Raw genomic sequence first — 18,998 nt, forward strand, 5'->3', positions numbered from 1 at the left:
GTCTGCCCTAGAATGACTCGCATCCTATTTCAAGTCCTCCGTAAAGATCTACTATTTTCTCGGGGTTCGCAAAATATAGAGGAGCTGGTAGCTATTTAGCTAATGCCTGTAGACCAGGTGATCCTGGTTAGGTTGACACCAACTGCGACCAGGAGCTACTTTTGGCTCCCCAGGACAACTGATGCCAAATTTAGCGCTGTGCATTTGGGGAAATCTATGAATAAACATTAGGACACATCTATTTGACATTTAAAGTATTAGTATAAAGGACAACATGAAGGATGAGTTGTATCTTATGTGGAACATAGATTTGCCAGAACTCTAAGGGCTAGATCCTAGTTCCCCACTGGTAGCTCCTGGTGACTGGTTAATTCTGGATATCCAGGAGCTGCTTTTAGCTCCTGCTATTCCAATCTTAGTTTCGATCCCTGCGATCTGTCACTTACTTGTTCATTTAGAAAGAGTCATCACTTTGCCAGCTGTGCCGTCAAATGGTACAATTTAATTAGAATGAGCAGGAGTCCATGCAGGGAATGGATGGATGTGGTATTCATAAAGTGCACACCGTAACTTCGAAGGTTGTGAAATGAGCTCCTAGTTTTCCCTACATCAATGTAATACTCTATGGCAACATGCAACACTTCTTCAGGAGACACATGGAATATTACAGTTCTGTGTGCTGGAGTGCAGCGAGAAGACCCAGCAGTGGCATGTGATCGGTTTTCCCACTCTATGCACTGAAATGTTTACTGGAGCCACCGCTGATGATCCTGCAAGACCACGAGCTGGATTCCTCGACTGCAGCGAGAAGACCCAGCAGTGCATGTGATCGGCTCTCCGACTCTATGCAGTGAAATGTTTACTGGAGCCACCGCTGATGATCCTGCAAAACCATGCGCTGGATACCTCGACTGCAGCGAGAAGACCCAGCAGTGCATGTGATCGGCTCTCCGACTCTATGCAGTGAAATGTTTACTGGAGCCACCGCTGATGATCCTGCAAAACCATGCGCTGGATACCTCGACGGCAGCGAGAAGACCCAGCAGTGGCATGTGATTGGCTCTCCCACACTATGCAGTGAAATGTTTACTCGGTCCACCTCTGATGATCCTGTAAGACCAGAGGCTGGATACCTCGACTGCAGCGAGAAGAACCAGCAGTGGCATGTGATCGGCTCTCCGACTCTATGCACTGAAATGTTTGCTTGGGCCACCTCTGATGATCCTGCAAGACCACGCGCTGGATTCCTCGACTGCAGCGAGAAGACCCAGCAGTGGCATGTGATTGGCTTTCCCACTCTATGCACTGAAATGTTTACTGGAGCCACCCATGATGATCCTGCAAGACCACGCGCTGGACACCTCGACGGCAACGAGAAGACCCAGCAGTGCATGTGATCGGCTCTCCGACTCTATGCACTGAAATGTTTACTCGGAGCACCTCTGATGATCCTGTAAAACCACGCGCTGGATACCTCGGCGGCAGCGAGAAGACCCAGCAGTGCCATGTGATTGGCTCTCCCACTCTATGCACTGAAATGTTTACTTGGGCCACCTCTGATGATCCTGCAAGACCACACGCTGGATTCCTCGGCTGCAGCGAGAAGATCCAGCAGTGGCATGTGATCGGTTTTCCCACTCTATGCACTGAAATGTTTACTGGGGCCACCCCTGATGGTCCTGCAAGACCACACACTGGATACCTGGACGGCAGCGAGAAGACCCAGCAGTGGCATGTGATCAGCTCTCCGACTCTATACACTGAAATATTTACTGGGACCACCTCTGATGATACTGCAAAACCACGTGCTGGATACCTCGACGGCAGCGAGAAGACCCAGCAGTGGCATGTGAACGGCTCTCCCACTCTATGCACTAAAATGTTTACTGGGGCCACCTCTGATGATACTGCAAGACCACACGGTGGATACCTCGACGGCAGCGAGAAGACCCCACAGTGGCATGTGAACGGCTCTCCCACTCTATGCACTGAACTGTTTACTGGGGCCACCGCTGATGATCCTGCAAGACCACGCGCTGGATACCTCGACGGCAGCGAGAAGACCCCACAGTGGCATGTGAATGGCTCTCCACTCTATGCACTGAAATGTTTACTGGAGCCACCTCTGAGGATCCTGTCATGCCAAGACCTGGATACCTACTCTCAACACACCCTAGGAGAGCACACTCTCGTCTACGACACCCTTGACAACCCTATCGCAGAAAAATGTACTAGCCGTACTGAGCGACATGGATAATAACGCGTCACAAAGGACACCAGCATATTGCGCAACTACAAAGCACGCTCAAATGTACCGCACGAGCCACAATTACGAAGACAAAAAAAAGCAGGAAGTTGACGGTGATTATTTACGCAGCTTTGTGCATGCGTATTTCACATTCCAGACACAAGGAACTAACTGCGGCACTGTTCATTTGTGCTCCAAGCTTCAACAGAGCCACTGTGAAATTTTGCAGCAATAATCGACATGTCTAATGGATGTTTTCCAGGGGCTGCTGATGGATCTCTTTTTTGTAAAATAACAAAAGGATGCAGGAATAATTTTGGGGAAGACCTTAACACACAACACACAAGCTTCCCTGAAGCAAAAATCGTACTGACATAATCGGCATTCTTATTTCCAAACCTCATTCCGTCTAAAGAGCGGTCATTATACCTTCTCCTGACTGCGAACGCCCCTACCAAAAAGGGGGTCTGCATCGGTTGGTGCACGAGTGGAGACAAGTTCTTTAGGCAGAATGCCAAATGTGCACTAGTCATTGGCTGGTGATATTTGACTCTTGGCGAGTAGAAAATTGTGTGCTTTGTCTATGTATAGAATTGAGATGGCGAATTTTTGATGTCTGGCTTGTAGCTTGCAACTTGAATTTTTGACTTGCAAAATATTCTGCTTGAAAAAATATTTTACCACCAAGCAGAACAGCACACAGGTGGTGAATGTGGCAGGTGCCGGCATTGGGAAGGGCAGAGTGCCCTTGAGAAGTCAGAAAGTAGATTTTCACCCGATATCACCTGGAAGTCATAGCACCTACAAGGCTATGAATAATATTTTCTGTAGCGCTGTCCAAAAGTGGTGAGTTAAAGAAGGCAGAAATTCGAGGTAACACCTGGTGCAAGCGCCTCCGAATAGCATGTCGCGCATTGAACGCGACCCCATTTTTTTAAGCCCACCAGCAAGAGAGAGTGTCCCCTTCCTGGAGGAAGGCAACAACCTGTGCTTCTGGTGCACTCCTCACAATAGCATGCCTTTCAACACAAGGCATCGCTATTTAAAAGTAATATTAAATGTATATTTGGAGCTTTGAAACTACTGTGGTGCAGTACAAACACATAGTTCCATAGCGTTAAGCAACCATAAGAAAGGAAAAGTGTGAATTAAATTGAAAATTAAACATTAAGGCAGGGAGATAGTCTGAAAATATGCTTCCCGGAAACAAGGCACTTTTAGAGGCTTTGCAGCAGCTGAGCTGCCGTGTTTATATCTAAATAGCATGCGCCGCTAGACGCTGTATACGTCTGTAATCAACGTGCACACTATTTAAGCATCGATGACGCTGTGATTGATTTAGTTCACTCCGCCATAATTAAATTGCCAAAACCTACTGTACGAGGATTACTACACTGACAAACGAATGTATATGCCCACAGAGCCTGCCCAAAGCTCTGATGCCTGAATTAGCCTGGCCCAGTTCAGCAACATCAGTAAATATGTATTTATATATATCATTCTTGTCGAATAATAAAACTGTCGAGAGGCTGGGCTGTAGGGAAATTATTGAATATGCAAGACAGAAATATGTAGAGCAAGGGCCAAAAATTCAAGTTGCAAGCTACGAGCCAGCCATAAAAAGCCACTAGCCACCACAATTCTGTACGTACACACAGCACACCATTTTTACCCATCAAGAGTCAAATTTCAACAGCCAATGGCTAATGGTGAGAACAAATTGCGCACCCTGATGAAGGGTTTCTGTCGCTCTTAAAATATGGCAACGCAGGGGCAGAAGCAAATCCCGGGTCGTTCACCTGTGCCAATTGCAAGGGAGTGGGGTAGGTTTGTGAAAGTTGCATGAGAAGCCATGTCCTAGAAGGGAGGGCTGTAGGCCACGCCCAGCGGTTGGAGTTGTGTCGTGCTGTCCTGGTGAATATCCAAAAAGCTGTCAGGCTAGAACGATGGTATATGGTGCAGGATAGACGTTCGCAAGGACGTACTAAAAAGGTGTGCCTGGTGGAAAAAATAAAACTACCCTCCACCGGGATCAGATGAGATATTCTGGCTCCGATGAGCGAAGTGCGATTATTTCTAATTCATGCAGCTCGTAAACTCAACCACCCTTCTCTTTCTCCAGTATATTGCAGAGCGTCTGTGAGAGATCGGAAGTGAAGTTTGGGTCATTTTCTCTGGTTTGAAGGCGGCATCTGGTAGAAAGGTCTTTTGACCAGGTAATCCACAGAAGAATGGCTGCCTTTGAGCGGCCAATAATGATTCCCAATTGCCCGGCTTGAGTTATGTCACACGAGAAGGCTTCTCCAGAGTTCTCCACTTCACACCGCCCTTTGATGTACTGCCACAATAAACTGCCAGGCCCGGACAGCGTTTCATTTATCCAGAACTTTCTGCACGGTTAACCTGACAGCAATCCTTTTACGCATATGTGAAATATCTAAGTGATCCAAAGATTTCTATTCCAAATGCATTTTTGGGGGGGGGGAATGCTTTCTGATAACCCTGTTCTTTTTTTGGATGGGGGGCACACACACTGTAGCATAAGTGGTAGGTTTGAGCGATATATCGAGTTTTTGAAAAATTTTGATACATTTTCTAAATCGATATAGGATGAGACAATATCCTTAACACTGAGATATATACATAGATATGCATTATTTCATATAATAAAAACATGTATTTACATTCTGATATTTACGCAGCAGTGTGTATATTCTCACACAGGAAGAGGAACCCTGCATTTTCACTTTATGTTGATCAATGTCTTATAAATAAAGGTGCCTGTGACATCTCACATGTCGTTGGCGGCTTACCACTGAGCATTCAACCCGCATAAACAATATGAAGATATATATCGCCATTCAGCCCAAAAATATAGAGATATGACTGTTGGTCTATATTGCCCAGCCCCAATAAGCGGGTAGCACAACTGGTAGCACAACTGTGAGAAGGCCTTTCCTTAAAGCAGGCCACTGTCTTTTAAGATAAATGTTGCCAATTGTGGCATAACCAATGTATATGCCAGTCAGTGGATACTGTATATTTTATGCACTCTGACTGATGAGGGCCTGACTTCATGACTCCCTCGGCACTATGCTTCTAAATGCACGCAGGCCTAAAAATTATTTAGCTGTTAAATGAAGTACGAGGTGGCTCTGCGCATGCTTCAAATACATATGCCGATCCCTTTGCTTATCACAATATCTAAGATTTCAGTCGTTCTCTTTGCCTAACATCATATCCTTCTAGCGATCTAGTCACATAAGCCTCAAGCATATCTTCTACTTATGAACGTCAAGTAAGACACGACAAGACGATTTCCGGTCCGCACTCCCGCTTCTTTAAAATCATTTCAATTTTGCAGTGTTGGCCATTATATCTGAAGAGATACAGAATGTCTACTTTAACAGCCGAGCTGGAACTCTACACACAAATGTCCTTGTTGCAAAAAAAGAAGTGCGTTCTTCGCTTCTTCCTTGCCAAAAACTCTGCCAGGGCACTTACTCGCAACATGTGGTGTTCTTTCAATTTCTGGCAGCCCTAGTAAGACTGAAAGTCGTCTCTTTCGCTTTCTTAGTGCCTTGAGCTTGTGTCAGAGTCAGTAATTGGCTTCACATGTAGCAACCGACTCTTTGCGCTACTTGTTTCCTTGTAGCTACAAAGCCGACATCCCACCTGAGCTAGCCCCTCATACCCATTGTTCTGTATTTATTTCACTAGCTTATACCACAACGTGCACCCACTGTTTATGCTTTAACATGGTGAAGACATGGGTTTATGCAAAGGTGGAGTACATTCAGGCAACATGTTCTCGAACAACGAATATGCCTTACACAATTTGACGCATCAACTAACTTTTTATTCTTTTCTCACTAAATCCTGGCTCTAGGTTATCAGAGCTACACGAATAAGTAAGGGATTACAGGATATGTTTCCGTCAGGAGTAAAGATGGCTCCTTCTTAAGCTACTCACTTGAAATGCTAATTTGCCCGCTGACACTGTATTATCTTTGTTCTTCCAACAAAAGGTGTCAGACCCCCCAAAGAAGAAATTCATCACCATTGGTGTCCAACCGCTACTCTAAAAATCTCTCAAATTCGAGATGTGGATGGTGTGTCGTGCCTGCCACACGATGCCAGTGAACGTTTTCAGACGACCACAGGCATAGCGTAGTCTCCATCAGTGACGCAATTGCGACTGTGTATATTGTACGGCCGTGATTGATTGTTCTCGTGCTTCCCTCCGTTCCTCCTGCTAAGCGTGGCATGTTTATGAAAAAATTCTATCATTGATGGCACAATAAATACTAACGTTGGCCCAATTCACACCCAGGCGTATTCTTTTCGGTCACACTTAGAGCTCATTGTGTGTCTTGCTGCCGCACCTCTTCCCTCGAGTGCCAGCATCTTTCAGTTCATTAAAAACAAACACCTTTCTGTATCAAAGTCTGGGCCGTGACCTTACACCAAAACTATGCATCAATTCCTATATCAACCGGTATTTGATACCTTACCAAGCACATTCAACTTGCGGTACCTACAATCGGGCAACTGTTCTAGGTTCATCAACCAGGGCCCTTTGTATTTACCATGACCTCCCCAATGATTGGTATTATGCATTCTCTGTCCCATATCTTATTCAACATTGCATTTTCCTGAGACATTGTGATGTGGCATAGAGCAGCAGGGTGCTCCCATGCAAAATCCAAGAAATACAGAAAATTGGCAAGAATTGAGCAGCAGTCAAGCTGCTGCCTCTTGACGCACTTTTCAAGAACGAAACAGCAAACTTAAGGAACCATGTTACATCTGCAACGCTATTTCCTTGCTTAGAAGCACGCCGTTGAGAAATGGCCCCTTAAGCTATTGATGTGTGCAGGTGTTGCTTCCCGGGGACTTGTGGTTATGAACACTGGAGCTGTGTGTGCTGACAAATTGCCCTATCTATTTTCTAACATGTGGGCCTCTTCTGTCTGTCTGTTGGTAGTTTGAAGCCCAGCACTTTTTACACCCTCATCGCCTTCCAAGGAACAAAACTGTGTTATCACTGACGTTGGGCATAAATAACATATGTAACCTGATGGTATCATCTGATTTGACAAAGGGTGGCTATCCACCGAACATACTGATCAGCCTTAAACAATAATCAACACCTTTCAGTGCCTAGAACCAATACTATTGACACGCTGCAAACATCCTCTGAGCGTGTAGATTATTGTCGAGATTGATGAACTGTTAAAGGAACGCGTGATCAATTCATGGCTACTCGTAGTTTGTAAAAACAAGATATGTACCCGTACTGTTTCTTGCGTGCAGTGATCATTGTGGTGTAACAATAGTATTTCTTAGCGTTAACTCTGCGGGTGTAACATGTTCGCAAGAAGCACAGTGATATATTGCATGTGCTTTGATTGTTATCGTACCTGCTGGCAAATTGCAAGTCAATTGACTGGTGTTGAGTTTAGCAACATGTAATGCCTAATTTGCTCAAGTATGTATCCCTATTTCCATGACGTTACAGATCCTAATTAAATATTATGCTGCCAAACATGTTATAATTCTCCTTAGAAAATACCAAACAGAGGACAAGTTCAAATATTATTTTTCAAATTTTCCCTTACACATACGGTGTAGCCGATCTAATTACGATGTTCGTAAACGCACATAATAAGAAACTGCCTCGTGTGACAGAGATTTTGTGATTTGTTTGGCTTTATGTTTCGCCGAAGCACAAAACCATCTACGAACGCTTATCCTTGGGGAGATACTTTTGTCTGTGTTGCGCGGGGAGTTTATGCTGAACCGATATCCAGCGAGCACTGGCAGTATGTCCCACTGGCACGTGCAGGGCCTCTGTCTCAAGAATAGTGGAGGATATCGGGGTTTATCCTCGTTTGCCCGGTATATGCCCTTACAGTACGCACCAGCCTGGCACCTTTCTGTCGATAAGTATTTACACCGCTCACAGACAAGCGTTCCTTCTGTTGAACGTGTTCAATCTCCACGGGGAGTTCAAAGATATACCGATATCATGTTTAATTCGCAGAGGCTTCTTTTTTCAAGAAAAAACAGTTTTTGCTTTGATGGATTGCTGCTGCATGCATCTGGCAAAAGCACATGATATCGTTCTGAAATTTTGGGTGGGTAGGGTTGGTCTAGTTATATATTTTTTAAAATCAGTGGATAATTTCTTTAAACATTGACTGTTTATTTTAAGATTGCCTGCCTTCAGGAAGATTTTTTTTCTAGGCTATAAAGGAATTTGGAAATTTGAATTAAATAAACCAAAATAGCCTGTCCTCCCCAACAAATATATCTTAGTTTTGTTTTAAAGTTAAATATATTTCTCTTCTGTTTAAGTGAAAAGGAATGCTCTCTCAGGAAAAATGTCAACAACGGTTAAAGGCAACAGTATCAAAGGCAGTTTCTTATGAAATAGATCATGGAATGCACTCTGAATCTATCGGAAATGTACACGCAGGTCAATTTCACAATATCTCGAGGTTGAAGAAGACTTCATGACTGTGCAATGCAGGCATATACTAACCATTATTGAACTTTCTGCAGGTATTTTATTTTTGATTTTAATTAAACTACTTAATTGAACGATTGATTGGCCGCCGCATTACCTAACGCTATAAAGTGAGACACACACCGTTGAGAAAATATATTTTTCGGGGGTTCTTAACCTTCTCACGTTTCGCAGCGGTTCTCAAGCTACCGGATGTGATGCCGCAGCCTCAATAGACACACATAGCTGCGGCCTGCATGCAAATTGCAATCTCTTGCGCGACGACAGAACGACACAAAAGCTTGAGATTTTCAAAAAGAACTGCGAACCATGCCCCTTCATTATTATAATGGTACAACTCTCACCATTAAGTCTAACGTTTTTCCAGACACCCCCTGCCGGGTGGCTGTTTGTCCCCGATGCAACCCAGGTTACAAAGTTGATATGCCTTTCTCTCAGAAACGCTGTATTTTAGGTGCACCAATTGGAAATGATAGAACCGGCCTAAGTACCGCCTCCTTTGAGACGCTGAGATGGTCTTGGCTAGCCAAGACATTCCTGAACATTCCTGCACGTGTTATTGGGATTTATACCACGCACCGCTGCTATCTGCATGGTCACCAGCCGCTCCGTTCCATTGCTTTGATGCTGTCACGGTGGTGCTTTGGTGCTACGCAAAAAGCAGTGACATAAGTATGCATGTCGAGGAGTGTAAATATGTGTTTGTATGTGGGCGCACACACATACAGGTGGGCAAATACATACGTCCATACATGATAGCGAAGATCCTGCATATATATGGACACATATGTGAGAATATATTCCATATATTTATACAAACTTAAATATAATTATACGATACAGGCCACTTTTTATGTACCAATGAGTTTAGGTGCACTGTCCCAGAAATAACATGCGTAGCCCTGGTTCCAGGGTGCTTGTTGCTTATCGGCTTTTTATCACATTTTAATATGCAGTGAGGGGAGGTCTTTCTTGATTACACATCACTAGTTCTAGGTTTACAATTTAATATTATGCGGGGTGGGCGGGGGGTCCTTTTACTGTGCTCTTCTAACTTACACCTCACCCGTTCTACGTTCTGGGGCCGTGCTTTACTGGCACCATGGCTTGGCTTGGCCAACTCCTGTGAGATCGTGACAAGTTTGAGATGCACAACGGCAATCTTCTAAACCCACCCCCCCCCCTCCGACGAGCTCGGAAGGCTCAAAGTTGGGCTACATGGCGGCGGTGGGGCGGGGGGGTGTGGGGGGAGTTGGGGGGGTTTGCAATGTCTCGTCCATTTTATCTTTCAAGCTTCAATATCACTTTTTCCAGGCATGAAATGACACCCCACGCTCCCCCGGACTTTAGCTCGAAGGTCACTGTTGCGGTCTGAGCACCGCTGAACCATGTTTGTGATTTCAAAATGAAACAGAAGGAAAACGCCCCCTTGAATACAAGGGCAGAGGGCAATCGCAAGCCTTTTGATGTTCGCGAGGTTTGCACGACAGCCGAAGCCTCGGACCTCTTCCTTCGCTATAAGGCGGACCCTTAGACCTACTCGCTCTCTATATAGAAGTGACCCTATGCACGCCGCGCAGACGAGCCCAAGTCCGCGCCGACACACAGTAACAATTGCAACACGACAGCGCGCGTCACTTTCATTTCTAATCTTAAACACAATCTAAGCACGTAGTCCCGCGGGGTTAGTCGAAATGAGTCGTACAATTAAAAAAATGTTACATAAATGAATCGTGCGTGTACCATGTTGGCCAACGGGAATGGAGAAAGTGTGGACTCGAAAGAAATTGATACCTTAATTGGGCTTTTAAAAAAGTCATTTGTTTGCTCGGCTGTCGTGCTTCCCATCACACTTATTCGGGCGGATATTGAAAATATGAGATAATATATATAGGTGTGTGTGTGTGTGTGTGTGTGTGTAGTCTATTGCGGGGAATAAAATCAATACTACGTTTCACAACACCACCCCGTCGACTGTAAACAGCCTAAACATGAACACCCCCCTCCTTCCCCCTCTCTCCTCTCAGAGCGATTCACGCGCATCAGGGCACAAAGCACCATGACACAGACTATGAGCGCCCCCTAGCGGCCAACAGTTGCTGAATACAGCCGGAGGGCTCAGCTGGGTGACTTGTACTTCTTTCTCCTTTTTTTGTTGCAAGAGGGTCCTTCGTTTATTTTGGAGAGTTATGTATCACAGCAACAGAGCACCGAGTGTGCAACGTGGGAGGGAAAGGCGAAAGGCAAGCAGGCACCCGGAAGAGAAAGGTCCTGGGTAGCGCCCTGTGCCGAGGCGAAGGACGGTGGCAAGCGGGCAGGCATTCTCATCTGCCCTGGTCCCTGTAACGTCCCCCCCTAGGCAAAACGCGAATAAAAGTCTGAAGTGCATTGCCCCATTTGATGCCATGTTTTCCTGCCGTATTAGTTCAGAAGTGTACGTGATGTGTAAGTCCACTAAACATTCCAAATTGTGTCTCTTTGCAACGCCTGCATTGTATAAACACTGCCCTGCCCAGGCAAGAAGTCACTGGAGGTGTTAAACAATATTAACGCAGCCCCCCTTGGCCCGCACCCAGTGCAAGGATAGGGTAAGAGGGAGAGCAGTGCTAAACTCTGCTGCACACACTACACCACCCCACGGACAGGGCAGTAAAAGGTAAGGGGTAGAGCAGTGCTAAACTCTGCTGCACACACTACACCATCCCACGGACAGGGAAGAAAAGGTAAGAGGGAGAGCAGTGCTAAACTCTGCTGCACACACTACACCGCCCCAGGGACAGGGCAGAAAAAGGTAGGAGGGAGAGCAGTGCTAAACTCTGCTGCACACACTACACCACCCCACGGACAGGGCAGAAAAAGGTAAGGGGTAGAGCAGTGCTAAACTCTGCTGCACACACTACACCATCCCACGGACAGGGAAGAAAAAGTAAGAGGGAGAGCAGTGCTAAACTCTGCTGCACACACTACACCGCCCCACGGACAGGGCAGAAAAGGTAAGGGGTAGAGCAGTGCTAAACTCTGCTACACACCCTACACCATCCCACGGACAGGTCAGAAAAAGGTACGAGGGAGAGCAGTGCTAAACTCTGCTGCACACACTACACCACCCCACGGACAGGGCAGAAAAAGGTAAGGGGTAGAGCAGTGCTAAACTCTGCTGCACACACTACACCATCCCAAGGACAGGGAAGAAAAGGTAAGAGGGAGAGCAGTGCTAAACTCTGCTGCACACACTACACCGCCACAGGGACAGGTCAGAAAAAGGTACGAGGGAGAGCAGTGCTAAACTCTGCTGCACACACTACACCGCCCCACGGACAGGGAAGAAAAGGTAAGAGGGAGAGCAGTGATAAACTCTGCTGCACAAACTACACCGCCCCACGGACAGTGAAGAAAAGGTAAGAGGGAGAGCAGTGCTAAACTCTGCTGCACACACTACACCGCCCCACGGACAGGGCAGAAAAAGGTAAGAGGGATATCAGTGCTAAACTCTGCTGCACACACTACACCGCCACAGGGACAGGGCAGAAAAAGGTACGAGGGAGAGCAGTGCTAAACTCTGCTGACCACACTACACCGCCCCACGGACAGAGCAGAACAAGTGTGTTTTCTCACCCTAGGTAAAAAGGTGAAGTGGCCAGCACCCCCTTTGAGAAACAGCCGTATATTGTTAGCCCTGCCCACGTTGTAGAGCCCTTGTTAATAGATCACGGTTGCATTAAAGGGTTTCACGATAGAAATTGTGAGTAGGGCCATCACTAGTATTGTGATCCGAAGCTTTACTGGGACCCAGCACCGTCCAGACCGTGTTTGGCTGTGCACACGTTTAAATGCACGTGCCCGCTTCTGCTCTCAAACCTAACCATTGCGCAGCTATTGCACTGGCAGAAGTGCCCCGGGTGTACGGGAGAACGTGCACCACTGCGGCGGAGTAAAGGGGTGTCCCACAGCGGTGTCCCTTTACGCAATGTCCGGGCGCGCCTGTCACAGGCGAACTCCACCATCATTCAAGCCACGTTAAGCGTGAACTTGGCGGTGTGCAGGGGTGCTGAGTTGGCTTTTATGCAGGGGAATTGGGGCATCCCAGAAGGGTGACTCGCCGGATCCCCAACACACACTGTCGGTGCCTTTCGTGGACTCTGGGTTTGCGGACTGGTCTTGGAAGACTCCCGCGCCGTCCCTGCTCTTGCGCTTAAAATGTCTGCGTTTCCTGCTGCCAGCCCCCCCTTCAGCCTCGGTACCCCAAGACAGCCTGCCCATGTCCCCCTGAACACGTGCCAGTGCAGCGAGGCGTCCTGCCCACTGCTTCTCACCCACACGTGGCATGCAAATGCGCTTTGAACACATGAGTCCAGCGACATTCAGGGGGTGGGAGGCGTGCAATCGTACTCGCGTGCATCCCTAGATGTGCACAGGCAAACCACTACCCAGTCCCCACCCTCTACGCGCCACTGACCCGTGCCCACGCGGACCCCCAAAAGATTCCCTGTGCGCTGGTGCAAATGTCCCATCAGCCCCTTTTGTTCCTGTGATAACCTGCGCTTTCAGTTCCTGCTCGCAGAGGTCCGGGCCAGGTGAGCGGTGGAGCTGGCCTCATGGCGGCCGCTGTGCGGCACTTGGTCCCATTCCTTTCGTCTATGCACCCGCGCAACTCCCTGTGCATTCCTCTGGGCAGCCATAGCTAGCGCCCGCAGCTGCCCCGGGCATCCCATTCACTCGTCTTCTCATTGCCTGGACGCAAAAGCTGGCCGCTGCACTCATCACAAGCGGTGCCCCCAGCCCCTTATGCCTTCCTGTGCCCACTACCCCTTCCCTGTCGTCGGTGCACTCACGCAACCCCCTGTCTCTACGCTAGGTGCAACCCAGCATGTTTACACTGACCAGCGCTTACTCGCTTTCAGATTGCCCATCTGGGTGCCATGAGCCCACTACCACCTCAGGTGACCACTGACTACAACTCTAACGCCCATTCCTGTTGCCAACTGCCTCCAGTTTGCATAGCCTGTGCCTGTGGGCCACCTCTCTCTCTGCCCAGGAGCACCCTGGGCGTCCCCCCCCCCCCACATTGACCTCAGCTCTTCTCCAAGTGACCCCCAAACACCTGCACGGTCTGTCACTAGCAGATGTGTGCCCATGCAGCGCCCAGCTCACACTCTGCAGCCTTGGTCCTGTCGCCCCCTGCCAATGTTCCTGAAGCTCCCGGTATCCTCTTTTGCGGAGACTCTGTTGCCCCCCACACCCCACCCCCCAACCTACCTGCTCCTTGCACGCCGCCTCCTCTTCCCTCTCAAGCCAACGCGCTCCGGCGCCTCCAGAAAGCACTCGATTTCGGATCACCCTCCTCCCCAAAATAAAAATATATAACGTGCAGCACGTCGGCAGGAAAAGGGGGGCCAAGGGGGGGGGGGCGATGGATTATGCATGTAACATCTGACGAGACTCCAATCTAGTCTGCAGACCCCGTAACAATACAAATGATAAAAACGCCAAAAAAAAAGAATTTTAAAATAAAGCTAGTAAAGGTTTTTGTGTAGGGGGGGTGCGGTGAGAGTAACATTAATAAAAAGAATACAATTAAAAAAAGAGCTGTCCCTGCGCGTAAATCCTGGAAAAACAACGCAGACCAGAGACATTCTGTTGACAAATAACATCCCACCAACGCACAACTGGCGAAATGCGAGGGGGGACGCGGAATGCTGGACAGCAGACGGCTCCCACGCCTTCCTCCCCGCGCCCCTGCCGGCGCGGAGGAGTGGGGTATGGAGAGTGCGGGCCCATCTTTATTTATTTATTTAAATGGGTAGTAAAACGGGGCATACATATTCGGAGCGCCGGTGGTGCCTGGGACTGACGGCTCTTTCGGCTGCCGCGGCCATGTGCGCGCAGGCTGCTGACAGGCGCCGAGGGTGGGGTGGGGTGAGGGGGAGAGAAGGGGCGGGTTGGGCTCCGGCTCTGTAGCCGAGGCGGCAGCGGTGGAAGGGCTGTGCAGGAGCCGAGGCTCCTGTCCAGGGTCCGCGGGCGCCGCCGGTGGGGGATGCCCTGAACAGAGAACGGGGGAGGGTGGGGCGGCTGACTGCAGCGCCCAGGACTCTCCAGCCCGCCTTTTACAGCCGACAGCAGCCGCGAGCTCCATTTGGAAGGCTAGACCCCCTTATTTCAACCTCCGTTTCTTGCACTAGGGTGCAGTGAGGTGCCCTTGCACAAAATGATTGTCAACGCAGCAAAAGTGTTCCATGTGGGCGCTCAGAACGGACGGCCTCTGCAGCCAGGCGACCCGAGTTCCAGGTCTCCGGCCAAGCGGGACCCAAGCTGACCACTGTCCCCCCTAAAGGTACTCGGTCTAACCCTCGAATGGTGTGCCCTGCTTCGCTTTAAGAAGGGGGTGCTCGCGGGCCGCCCCACCACAATCACCACATCACTTTCACGTGCAAGTAGCGCACTGAATCGGGGAGATGCACCCGAAACGGTGTTTTCGCCCCCAGTCTTTCTTTCCGGGTCCTCGCCTCGGAAGGCCACCCCCTCACGCCTTTACTTGACAGCTCTGTTCGCCTCATCCCCCACTGAAGCCTGTCTCGGTGGTCACCCCCACCGCCCAGGCGAGAGGTGCACGCCTGTGCTTTCAGTCCGGGTACCGTTCTTTCCCCGTGTCTTGTTTTTCACCAGTGCCCTTCCTTGCCAGGTAAAGGCACTCTTCCGGCCTTTCACATCTGCCCCTTGCCCCCGCCAGCAGCCGCCTTCCACCCTCGACCCTTCGCAGCCCCCGCGTGAGAACGTGCTGCCTGCAGCCGCAGAGCCAGTCTGCGTTTTAGCCTCGCTCCTCATCCGTGGCGCTGAAAAAATGAACACCCCACGTGCAAAACACAACCATCAACAAAGTGCACCGTCCTCTCTGCACGCTTCCAAGCTGCGGGCACACCATGCAGACGCCACCCCCACCCAGTCAAAGGTTCTCCCGCTGACAGAGCCGCCACCCCAAGATTACACGAAATGCTCCCCTTCTTTTCTGCGAGCGCAACTTGCTCGCGCTGTGTAGCAGCATGCACCGGGGCAGCGCATGTGTTTGGCACGCGGCGAAGCAGCATGCACCCGGGCAGCGCATGTGTTTGTCATTAGCTCCCAGCCTGGTTCACCTCTCCCTGTCTGCCCTCCTCAACTTCAAACATAGCAAAAAAAAAGTGTGTGTGGGGGGAGGGGGGAGTTGAGAAAAAAAAACAAACACAGAACAGACACAAATCCGAAGCAAACCCCGGGCGCTGCCGCCGCAGCCCCTGCCTCCTCGCGCGCCTCGCTCCGCTCTCCTCGGGATCTGCCTTCCCAAAAGCCTCTCCACTTTCGTTCCTGTCAGAGACAACCCCATGCGCTCGCCAACTTTCAACACTTCGCTTTTTTTTTTTTTTGTACCAGCAGCGCCCCGCACCCTCCCACCACCCTTCCCCCAAAAGCAAATCCTGTGTACCTTGGCACCCTCAGCTGCTCGAGCTCCCCTCCAAAAGTCAAGATGTATTTTGTGCATTTTCCAGTTTATAGTGTGCATGTGAAAACGGTGCATTTGCTCTCCCTCCCCTCTTTTTGAAGGTATGCCCTTCCTTTCTAGACATTGCCCCCAGCGCCCCGCGGTAGCGGTAGAAACTTACGTGTGGCAATCTCCCTCAGTGACAAGTGTTGAGGGTTTCCCTGCTTGCGACGGGACATTGCCCTGGCATTTACACTGACATTGCCCGGAGAGCAGCGCTGGGTCCTCGCTTCTTTTCCCACGACTTTATTTCTTTTTTCTTCTCCTTTTCCTGCCAAACGTCTTCTCCTCTTCTTCACGGGCAAAGAAAGTCACAGAAGAAAATCTCGTTTCCCTGAAAATCTCGTTTCCTTCAAATTAATTTTCTTATCTTTTTTAATTTTAAAAAAAAAAGCCGGACACTCGGGATTCTCCACAACCTTGTCCTTGAACTTGGCAATGCTTCTTGTGGGGTTCAATTTCTTGTCAATATTTGTGTGTGCGCCCGAAGTCGTGCCACTTTCCCGCAGGGCTGTTTAGCAAAATGTGGCAACTGCTCTTCTTGTCCACCAAGAGAAGAAAAAAAAAAGAAAACACAAAATAAAAAGCGGTGCCTGGCCAAAAGAAGGAGTCGAAAAGCCCCCAAAATGAAGCGCTGACCCTTGGCTCGGGGTTCAGGGGTGGCCAGGAGCAGTGTCTCCTCTGCTCGCAGTGCCCGGCGGCAGCACTCTGCACCGGCGGGAGTCCCCCCTTGGCTGGCACTGAGGACAAGGGCTCGCCTGCTCTCTCCTCCTCCTCCTCCTCCTCCTCTGCCTGGCTGCCTATTACTATTAATAATGTCCGCAGCCTGAAGATGGCGGAGCCCTGGTTCTCCGGGAGCTCCCTGCCTCTCTGTGGCTGGGTCTGACTCCGTACAATGGGATAACATTCAAGTTCAAGTGCGGACGTGACGTTTAATCTTCGCTAAAGAGACAAAAAGACCGTCTAGCGTAGGAGCACTGGGGGCGACTAGTGGTGGCTTTTTAACACTGTACCCTGGAAAGACAACACGAAAAGCACACGCTCCGCAGGCGCCGGGGCTCTGGAGCAGTTGACGCCCCTCTCTCTCTCTCTCTCTCTCTCTCTCTCTCACTCCCTTCCCCTTTGCACCCAGTGAGCTTCAGCAGCACCCACCCCCACTCTTTACTACAAAAGTTAGCCACAGGGTGCACAGTGGGTGAATGCAGACAGTGCACCCCTTCGTGTCATCGCCTGCTTTCTTGCAGGAGTTGTGACAATTCGGAAGAGCCAAGACAACGTTGTTGGGGAGGGGGGAGGGCACAGTGGTGGGTGTTGTGTACCCGAGGGTCTCGGGCTTTTTTCAGTAGCTGAATTGAATGTAGGCGCTACGGTGCAAAGGTCACTCGCCCCCACCCCCCCACCCCCGCATTTTTGAATGGACACTCACGCCCACTTGAACCCGCGTGTTCTCCTCCCAGGCAGCCCGCCTCACCTGGCACGCTTCCTCGTGCCTTCCCTCTACGGCTGCCTGCTGCTTCAGGGAAAAGAGGGAGAGAAAGAAATGACTTTTGCAAAAGGCAATATTTTATTATTGTGAGAGGCAGTTTTTAATGTATGCAGTGTGCAAACAGTTACATAACTGGCAATGACCACGCACAGCATCAACATCAAACACAGGTTCACGTAACTGGCAATGACCACGCACAATATCACACAGACATGTACACAAACCACAGGTTCAGGTAACTGGCAATGACCACGCACAATATCACACAGACATGTACACAAAACACAGGTTCAAGTAACTGGCAATGACCACGCACAATATCACACAGACATGTACACAAAACACAGGTTCACGTAACTGGCAATGACCACGCACAATATCACACAGACATGTACACAAAAACACAGGTTCCCGTAACTGGCAATGACCACGCGGCACGCACAATATCACAGACCTATACACAAAAACACAGGGTCACGTAACTGGCAATGACCACGTACAGCATCACACAGACCTGTACACAAAAACACAGAGTCACGTAACTGGAAACGACCACGCACAACATCACACAGACTTATTCACAAAACAGGGTCACATAATTGGCAATGACCACGCACAACACCACACAGAGCTGTACACAAAAACACAGCGACACGTAACTGGCAATGACCACGCACAACATCACAGACCTATACACAAAAAAACACAGGGTTACGTAACTGGTAATCCCCACGCACAACAATACACAGACCTGTACACAAAAACACAGGGCCACGTAACTGGCAAGGACCACGCACAATATCACACAGACCTATACACAAAAACACAGGGTCACGTAACTTGCAATGACCTCACACAACATCAGTCAGACCTGTACACAAAAACAGAGGGTTGCGTAGCTGGCAACGACCACGCACAATATCACACAGACCTATACACAAAAACACAGGGTTACGTAACTGGCAATGACCACGCACAGCATCACACAGACTTATCACCCGACTGGCAATGCCCAGTCACATAACTATTGATCGCTGGTTCGGAGGATTCTGTCTTGCCACTATTCGGCACACACACATCTATACGTGCATCAGCAGACAGCACAATATGGTCATTATTTCGCAACCCATCGAACGGGGAAAGGGATGTAAGATAAGTTCGTCCGGCCAATGACAACTCTGTCACATTGCCCCGTCCGCATATATGTATATATTGCACA

The 18,998-nt window shown here is 49.1% G+C and overlaps 1 protein-coding gene across 5 annotated transcripts in view; it reads right to left on the reverse strand.

Moving 5' to 3' along the window:
- Positions 1-17,326, reverse strand: part of BCL11B (BCL11 transcription factor B) — a 192,574-nt gene extending 175,248 nt beyond the window's left edge. Inside the window, exon 1 of one of the 5 annotated variants that reach the window (XM_069637727.1) lies at positions 16,415-17,326. In XM_069637727.1, coding sequence (XP_069493828.1) covers positions 16,415-16,472 — 58 coding nt within the window. In that variant the 5' untranslated portion in view covers positions 16,473-17,326. The other 4 variants (XM_069637728.1, XM_069637730.1, XM_069637731.1 and 1 more) reach the window with 4 other exon arrangements.
- Between the last annotated feature and the right edge of the window lie 1,672 nt (positions 17,327-18,998).

Source organism: Ambystoma mexicanum, chromosome 14, assembly GCF_040938575.1.
Source record: "Ambystoma mexicanum isolate Mex_15411 chromosome 14, UKY_AmexF1_1, whole genome shotgun sequence".
NCBI lineage: Eukaryota > Metazoa > Chordata > Amphibia > Caudata > Ambystomatidae > Ambystoma > Ambystoma mexicanum.